Here is an 8,497-nt window from a genome sequence, read left to right as displayed (position 1 = left end):
CTATGACAATGTGCTGCAAGACCCCTGTATGTGAAGACCCCGGGTTTCAGGCTGTTTTGAAGTTGGCACTTGCTACGGCTTCGAGGTCTCATCTGTGACCTGAGAGCCCAGGATACAAAGAATGTCTTATGCCCCTATGCAGTATGACCAGCAGCCCGGGCCCAGTGAGTGAGCGTGACCCGTCCCACCAGACCCCACCCTTGGTGCCTTGGGTCTGGGAGCACAGGACGAACCTTTCCTGACTCGGCCCCAGGCCGCCTCTACGTGGCTGTGACGTCGGCTTCGCCCCGCCCGCCTTGGGTGGTGACGCGGTGGCCACGCCCCCGCGCTTACGTCACCAGCCCGGTTCCCTCTCCCGGGAGCGTTGGCGGACGCGCGGCTCCCACCCCCCCTCCCTTCTCAACGGGCTCTCCCCTCCCCGGTGGCGGCCGCGGCCCGACCCTCTGCAGGGCGATGGCCCGGACCCCGAGCGCGGGCTAGCGTGGCTGGGTGCCCGGTCATGGGCTGTATCGGCTCCCGGAGCCCGGCGAGTCAGGGTAAGAGGCGGAGACCGGGCCCGGGTTGGGAAATCGGGCTGAGGCTACCCGGTGCGCGGGCCGCCGCGGGCGGGTGGGGACCTTGAGGAGGGGGCCGGTGTTGGGAGAGGGAGGAGCCTGCACTGGGGAGGCGGGCCCGGCAGGAGGAAGGAGCGGGCCGAGCCGGGAGGGGGGTAAACCGATTCATGCTCGCTCCTAAGGCCTGCTACTGCCTCTGGGCTCTGCAGGGTGGACTCGTGGTCTTTCCTCTTGCATCCCCACCGCTGAGGGTGGCAGGAGGCGCACAGCCTAGAGAAGGGCTGCTCAACCCTCTCCAGCTCGTGGCGACTGACCTTGCATGCTCACTCACAGTCACCTCCCCCTCTGCCTACACCTCTCCTCTCACTGTCCTGGGAGTGGCCCTATGCTGGGAACCTGTCTTCTCCTAGCTGTGTCCCAACCCCCTTCAGGAGGTAGCCTGCAGACGCTGGCCAAGCATCCTACCATGGAGTTTTTGACCAAACTTATTACCCACTTCAGACTCCGTAGGTTGATGAAGGGGACTGCAGCCTCATTTGGGGGCACCTGTGAACACCTGATCACCTCTCATCTGTAAAAAACTGTTTTAGTCCCCTGACCCCACTCCCAACAAAAACAGAACTCACTCTGCCCTGTGGAGGGAAACAGGAGCCCAGAGGGAGGCTGTCGGGGCATCCTTTCCACAACTGCTGACCACTGCCTGGGCCTTGGTTCCCATAGATTGTGGTGCACACTGGGGCCTGGCCTTAGTTTAGTGTCTGAGGTAGGCCAGCCTACTTTACTCCCGTGTCATGGATTTCCCCAGGCCTAAAGCCAGGCAGTAACTTGTGACGTGTGTAGGGTTGGGTTTGGAATGAGTCCTGGGCTTTTAGGGCAGGCGGTCAGGCACAGAGGCCTTAGTGTGGGTGTTACTTGAGGTTCTTTGGGACTTAAGACTCTAGCTGAGACATGTATTTGACTGGGGTTCCCATGAGGAATTCTAGGATTTGTAGTCTTAAATTAATCTCATGACTTTTGAAGCTGAGAAGCAGCAGGCTGCTCTGATCCCTCTGGCCCTGCTAAGGCTTGGCGTTCAGGAAGTCATTCCCTCCTGCAGTCAGGAGAGTTTGGCTGACCCCATGACTGGCCTCGAGAGCCCTGATTAGGTACCAGCTGGGGGCCAGGGCTGGCCTGTAACCTTGTGTCTTCCTTCTGGTTGGTAGCGTTTCTGGGGACCACCAGCTGGCTGAGGCTCAGGGACAGAGACGGCTGCTCCAGCTAAAGGTCAGTTGTGATGTACAATTGCCTGTTGGCACTGTCTAGGGGATGGGCCTCAGCTCCTGAGCTCCAGAGAGCTCAGCTGGGCCCAGGCACTCCCACCTCCTCAAAGCCATGAGGCAGAGTGTTCTCCTTCTGTGACTAGGCACAGGTTCCAAGTGGGGAGGGGACTGGCTCAGCATCCGGAGCCAAAATAGGAATAGAACTGGGAGCTGAGCCTGGAGCGGTTCTGGGCTTTTGGTTCTCTGCATCAACACAGCCAGCATGCCTATGATTTCTGTGCTGGGCAAAATGTTTCTGTGGCAGCGTGAAGGGCCCGGAGGACGATGGACTTGTCAGACAAGTCGAAGAGGTGAGGCCAGGGACATAGATGTGATTTGGGAGGTGATGGGAAGCTGAGGAGTAGGATGCTCAGGTGGCAAGAGGAAAATTACTCTGGGTAGCTATTGGGAACCAGGCTGAGATAGGAACAGACAGGCTGGGGCCAGACAGGGCATCAGGAAAAAGCCTTAGGGGACTGGGACGAAAGTCAGAAAAATCACAGGTTTGTCAGAAAAGAAGAGTGAAGAGCTGCGCACAAGCTGAGGCTGGCCAGAGGAAAGAACCATAGCGAGCTTGTAAAGGGTCCAAGTTGGTGGTGGGGAGAGGGGGTGATGTTGATGGAAGAATGTGGTGTGTTTTCCAAGAGGAATGGGTAGGTTGAGAAACCTGAGAAGGTTTGGAACTTATCAAAGTTGAGGTTTCATACCTAGGGTTTTGATAGAATATATCTTGAGGAAGATGGTGGGGAGTGTCTGCCACAAAATGGCCCCAGAGGCCTGAAGGTCAGTGCTGTGAGGATAGGGGCTTTCAGGCTTGTGGAGAGCACCAGGTGAATGCTCAGGTTCTAGGGGCTGGGGGATGGGGTACGGAGAAATGATAAGGGCAACACCCGATGAAAGTGGGGATCTCGGCAGAAGTAGGAGCCCAGCTGAAAGCCTTTCCCCCACCCCTCAGTGGCATCGGACCCCGCGTGGGCTGTGGAGTGGATCGAACTTCCTCGAGGCCTCTCTCTGTCTTCCTTGGGATCTGCTCGGACTCTCCGAGGCTGGAGCCGGTCCTCCCGCCCTTCCTCAGTGGACAGCCAGGACTTGCCAGAGGTGCTGGGCCCCTGGTGTTGGTAGGGGGAAGGGGGCCCCCTGCATCCACGGGAAGGGCATCTGTGTGCCCCACCCCCGCTTCGCCAGCCAGCCTTGCTTCTGTCTCCCTTTTCCTGCAAGCGGAGGCGCTATCCGGCCGCCGGGGCCACAAGGCCGCCCCCGCGCGCCGGTCTGCTCTGCTCGGCGCTGTGCCAGCGGGCGGGCTTGCTTGCGTCTTGGGCCCTGACGTCAGCGCATCCCGGGCCGTATCCCGGGAGACCCTGTTGCATGGTGATGGGTTGCCAGGGAGACATACACCTTTTTCTCTGGGCCTGGGCCGCAGCTGCGCGAGCGCAGGCAAGGATGGCGATGGCTGGGGGGAGTGATGGGAGGGCGGGAGAGCGAACCAGGGAACACCCACCAGGTGCTCCCCGCCAGGCTGGGCCTGAAGCTGCCGGCGCCACCCTGGGGGCCCTGTCAGCCAGGTATTGAAGGGACGGGGTGGGCCTGAGGTCAAGGGGGCAGGTGGAGCCCGTCTTCTGAGGGGTGGGAATGTGTTGGAGGAGAGGTCAGCAGTGCCGGGGACGGGGCGTGTGCCTCTGACTTCATTCATTCATTGAGGGAGACGTTTCCCAGGGCTGCCAAGGAGCACTGAGCCAGGTGTAGGGTGGAGGTAGGAACCCAGGTGAATCAGACTGAGGCTTTGCCACCTCAAAATTCCTCAGGAAAGATGCAAGGACATTGCTGAGCTGGGGGTGCAGGCATACAAGACAGAGAAACTGTGGACTGAAAACATAATTAGAAGGTGGTGGCACTTGAGAATCGGGCCTTAAATGATAGGGAGCGTTTTTTCAGGCAAGGATGACATTCTTAGCCCAGGGGAAAGCTGCGTTCCTTTGCCTGGAGGGAAGGTGGAAAGGTGGGCTTTCACTGGGCAGAGGAAATCACTGGTGGATTCCAAGCAGACCTGGAGGCAGCCTAGGGCCTCACAGAATGGATTCTTTCAGTGCCTGACCATGCAGCTTCCACTTCACTGGGCACTGGAAGAACCCAGGAAAGATTTTAAATAGGGACATGTTGTGACCGGCTGCACTCCAGGAAAATTACTTGTTTATTTTTATACTTTGCCTAATTCATTCAGCCTATGTATTTTCAGAGCTACTCTGTACCAGGCCCTGTGTTAAACACAGGGTGGGTGCAGCAGTGACCAAGGGAGACCAAATTTCTCATAGAGCTGAAAACCAACAAGAAGTAAGGAAACACAGGAAACAGACCATAGTGACACACACAGGGTCTGTTGATAGAGGATGGCAACTGGCTGTAGGCTACAGAGGGAGCCTGGACTACTGCTAGGGTGGCCAGGAAGGCTCTCTGAGAGAGTGATATTTCAGCCAAGACCCTAAAGATGAGGAAGAACCAGTCATGGGAAGCGGGGTGGGGAACACTTAACATACACAACATTCTGGGCTGAGAAAACGGTGTGGAATTGGAACTTGGGGGACCACCGCTTGCGCTAATCTGAGCAGGGGGTACTGAGGGTGTACCCTTGAGAAAGGGCTGTGGCAGTAGGAGTAGAAAGGATGACAGTAGTGTAGAAGGCAGTTTGGAGATGGAGTCGCTAGGTGTTAATAACAGATCTAGGTGAGCAGGCTTAGGGGAGAGCTGATGGTAATGCTGAACTTTGGAGCCAGGTGGGGTGGGAGAGTGGTGGGCGGGAGCGAAGCCAGGAAGTCCGGTAGCAGGACCGCATGTGAGGAGAAGCTGTTGGGCTTGGTTTTGATCATACTGAGTTTGTGGCCCTTGTAAGCTCGAGAAAACAGCTAGAATGGGGGATCTGAAGACTGAGATGGGCAAGGGGGAGAGAACCTGGAGAAGTCCCACTTGCCATGCATTTGGCCTCCCCTCTTTGCTATTCTGAAAGGCCCCACTCCATTTACTTGTCAACCTGCTTCCCTCCCTGCAAGCCAGGATGTGGCAGGTTAGCTGCAGTTCTATTCCCTTGGACCTGCTCATGTCTATGTTGTTTCCTGAGTGGACACAGTTTGAAGATCTTGGCCTCTTACTTTCTGACATATCCCAGTGGCAACTGGGACATCGGAGATGCTCTGGCATCTCTTCCAAGCTCCCACATCTCCTTGATGCCTTGGGTGGAGTATGGGCCTGTGGGGGACACTGCTGTCAGAGGGGCACTTACCCTCTGATGCTGTCACCCAAGGTGAATGTTGGAGACACAATCGCAATGCTGCCCAAGTCCCGGAGAGCCCTAACTATCCAGGAGATTGCTGCGCTGGCCAGATCCTCGCTGCATGGTATGCACCCCCTTTGTCCTTTTGCACATGCCCTTGGGGACTGTATCCTGTGAGCTTTTGCTGGGCTCCCTCTTTCCTCTCTTTCTCAAATGAATCCCAGCTCCCTCCTCCCGGCCAAAGACCATGTGGACTCTTAACTACCATTACCTCTCCCCTCTCTTCCCAGATGCTCTCTGGTCTGTGTCTTTACCAGCTTTCCTCATTCTGCACCCCCTTCCAGGTATTTCCCAGGTGGTGAAGGACCACGTGACCAAGCCCACTGCCATGGCCCAGGGCCGAGTGGCTCACCTCATTGAGTGGAAGGGTTGGAGCAAGCCAAGTGACTCGCCTGCTGCCCTGGAATCAGCCTTTTCCTCCTATTCGGACCTCAGTGAGGGTGAACAGGAGGCTCGCTTTGCAGCAGGTGGGTACTGAAAGGGTTTATCGTAGGGATGCTCATGTTCATCTCCTCGGGCCTGATGTGGGGGTTGGAGTCTTTCTGTACCGCTGTGTCTTCCCTCTCCTGTGTCTAAACTGAGCCCTCATCTTAGCTCACCTCTGCTAAACAAACTCTGTCCTTCCTGTCAGGAGTGGCTGAACAATTCGCCATTGCAGAAGCCAAGCTCCGGGCATGGTCTTCGGTGGACGGCGAGGACTCCACTGATGAATCCTATGATGAAGACTTTGCTGGGGGAACTGACTCAGGTGAGGGAGATATCTCATGCCAGTGCTGCCAGCAGAGGTGGAACCACCTGACAGGCCTTGTGGTTCAGAGCTCAGCCTTTGTTTTGGAAAGGGAGACCCAAAATGTCCTCAGCCTGCACAAGGGGAGAGGAGAAGGACAAACTGTCCAGACAGTCCTTGACATTCCAAGGGCAGGATAGCTGGCTACCGCTGGTGAGTGGGCAGTCAGCGGTTGGAAATGGGAGTGGTTCCTTTTCCATAGGTGCTGAGCCTTCTTTGCCTGTCTGTGCAGTTGGTCTTCACAATCCTTCAAGTGAAAGTCGCTCAGTTGTGTCCCACTCTTTGCGACCCCATGGACTATACAGTCCATGGAATTCTCCAGGCCAGAATACTAGAATGGGTAGCCTTTCCCTTCTCCAGGGGATCTTCCCATTCCAGGGATTGAACCCAGGTCTCCCGCACTGCAGGCAGATTCTTTACCTGCAGAGCCACCTTCAAACAAACAAACAAAAAGCCCAGAGATCTCACCGATGCATTCTGTGCAGCTGATCTCTGAGGGTCTGCTGTGTCCTGCCTTGCCCTCTCAAGGCAGCCTTCTGGCAGCTCAGAGGAGCTGCAGTGCAGCAGCACAGCTCCCTGCAGGGCTGGGGCCCCAGGAAAACAGGAAGGCTTGCTGGGGTGGGACCACCCACAGGGCCTCTGGCTCCAGCTCCGGATCCTTGCCCTATCCCTCCAGCCGAGGCCTGCCTGTGGATCTTTCCCTGGGCCTGGGCTTGCAGAGGGGACCCTGCAGGAGCTGTGCAGCTGTGCAAAGGCCCTCCTTTCATCTTCCAGTCTCTAAACCACGTGGCTTACTTTCTCTGTAGCTTCTAGCCTCAAACCTCACAGGTCACCATCCCCCCACCTCTTTGCCTTTGAAGATTGCCTCTACCCAGTGGCCCATCCCCTCTGGCTAATTAACAAGTTCTCCAGGGTGGGCAGTACATTAGAGCAGATTGGGGATTGCTGCTGTGGTCTTAAAGGGACTGATTAGGATGCCTGAACCACAAGTGTTTTTGTTTGAGTTCCAGGCCTGTTTTGACCCCTGGTATAAGGATAACGACCAACATTTATCCAAGGCCACTACTAGCCCCTGTGGAATCTGTGGAAGTTAGAAAAAGGGTCGCCTTTTTCTGGTGGGGATAGCCCTGTGCTAGGGCATGTTGCTTGGCGGGGACTGTGGGCTGAACTCAGCCTTGGACAGGCGCCCCTTGTGCAGTGAGCCACCTGCACCATGTACGGTATCCCTGTATTTATTGACTCTCACCAAGTTCCAGAGTCTGTTGTTCTCTCAAAAATCCCATAAAGTTATAACCTCCAGTTCACCGTTAAGGAAACTAAGGCACTGAGAGGTTAAGCAACTTGCTCCAAGTTACTCAGCTCCTGTGAGGCTGGGAGCCGGGAGGATGTGGCTTCCAGGTGGGCCAATTGAAATGGGGCTAGCAGGGCTGTCTTCTTTCTCTCCCCCTGCAGACCTGACTGGGCAGCTGCCCCTGGGGCCCCACCTCCAGGACCTCTTCACTGGCCACAGATTCTCCCGGCCTGTGCGCCAGGGCTCCGTGGAACCTGAGAGCGACTGCTCGCAGACCGTGTCCCCAGAGACCCTGTGCTCTAGTCTGTGCAGCCTGGAGGACGGGTTGCTGGGCTCCCCAGCCCGCCTGGCTTCCCAGCTGCTGGGCGATGAGCTGCTCCTCGCCAAACTGCCCCCCAGCCGGGAAAGTGCCTTCCGCAGCCTGGGCCCACTGGAGGCCCAGGACTCGCTCTACAACTCGCCCCTCACAGAGTCCTGCCTTTCTCCTGCTGAGGAGGAGCCAGCCCCCTGCAAGGACTGCCAGCCGCTCTGCCTGCCACCAGTGAGCAGCTGGGAACGGCAGCGGCAAGCCTCTGACGTAGCTTCTTCTGGGGTGGTGTCCTTAGACGAGGACGAGGTGGAGCCGGAGGAACAGTGACCCAAATCATGCCCGGTGGTGGCATGTGTCCCCTGGCTGCTTCTGGGGACAGAGCCTCCGTGCCCCAGCGTGGGCGAGGCTTCCAGCAGAGCTCCAAAGCCTGGAGGGCTCCTGGGAGCACTCACTCCTCCATTGTGTGTTTGCATGAAAGTGTTCAGAGGAGGGAGGGGCCAGGCTGGGGGCGCATGTCCTGCCCCCACTCCTGGGGTTTGCCGGGGGATGCCCGGGGCCCCTGGGGCATGGCTACAGCTGTGGCAGACAGTGATGTTCATGTTCTTAAATCAAAAACACCACGTACACATTTCCTTCTCGGGTGATGTGAACCCCTAAGGGGGTGGCTGTGACTGGGCTGTAGAGCAGGAGGGAGCCCCACCTCTCCCGCCCTCTACCCCTGCCTCTCCTCTGCTTCTCTTCTCACCTCCGAGTCCATGTGCAGTGCTTGACAGAACTGCCCCCGCCCGGGGGCGCTGGCTCCAAGCCTCCTGGAGCCTCTGGATCGAGCTGTCCCCCCAAGGGCCCCTCGCCCAGCTGGGCTTGTGCTGTGCTTCACCTCTCCATAGTCTCTAAATCTTCTTTTTCTTAAAGAGGGGTCTCGGTCTATTCTTTCA

General features: G+C 57.3%; 1 protein-coding gene across 5 annotated transcripts; it reads left to right on the top strand.

Moving 5' to 3' along the window:
* Positions 1 to 376: 376 nt before the first annotated feature.
* On the top strand, positions 377 to 8,473 carry FAM131A (family with sequence similarity 131 member A). Of its 5 annotated transcripts, none has more exons than XM_070790771.1 (6): positions 377 to 536; positions 2,808 to 2,950; positions 5,145 to 5,238; positions 5,459 to 5,641; positions 5,806 to 5,922; positions 7,414 to 8,473. In XM_070790771.1, exons 1-6 carry the CDS (start codon positions 500 to 502, stop codon positions 7,887 to 7,889), a joined length of 1,050 nt encoding a protein of 349 aa, XP_070646872.1. In that variant the 5' UTR covers positions 377 to 499; the 3' UTR covers positions 7,890 to 8,473. The 5 variants fall into 5 exon arrangements, with proteins under 5 accessions (XP_070646872.1, XP_019814206.2, XP_070646882.1 ...); XM_070790759.1 differs by lacking the exon at positions 377 to 536 and adding an exon at positions 1,863 to 2,163; XM_019958647.2 differs by lacking the exon at positions 2,808 to 2,950 and having other exon boundaries at positions 387 to 536.
* The last annotated feature ends 24 nt before the right edge of the window (positions 8,474 to 8,497 follow it).

Source organism: Bos indicus, chromosome 1 (genome assembly GCF_029378745.1).
Source record: "Bos indicus isolate NIAB-ARS_2022 breed Sahiwal x Tharparkar chromosome 1, NIAB-ARS_B.indTharparkar_mat_pri_1.0, whole genome shotgun sequence".
Classification (NCBI taxonomy): Eukaryota; Metazoa; Chordata; class Mammalia; order Artiodactyla; family Bovidae; genus Bos; species Bos indicus.
This window is presented reverse-complemented; position numbering and strand designations above follow the sequence as displayed.

Bases quoted from the DNA above. Each gene is read 5' to 3' on its own strand.
- FAM131A (XM_070790759.1), top strand. From the start codon at position 2,076: ATGCCTATGATTTCTGTGCTGGGCAAAATGTTTCTGTGGCAGCGTGAA. The intron at 5,239-5,458 runs GTATGCACCCCC...ACCCCCTTCCAG, and splicing joins GGCCAGATCCTCGCTGCATG to GTATTTCCCAGGTGGTGAAG. The intron at 5,642-5,805 runs GTGGGTACTGAA...CCTTCCTGTCAG, and splicing joins GGAGGCTCGCTTTGCAGCAG to GAGTGGCTGAACAATTCGCC.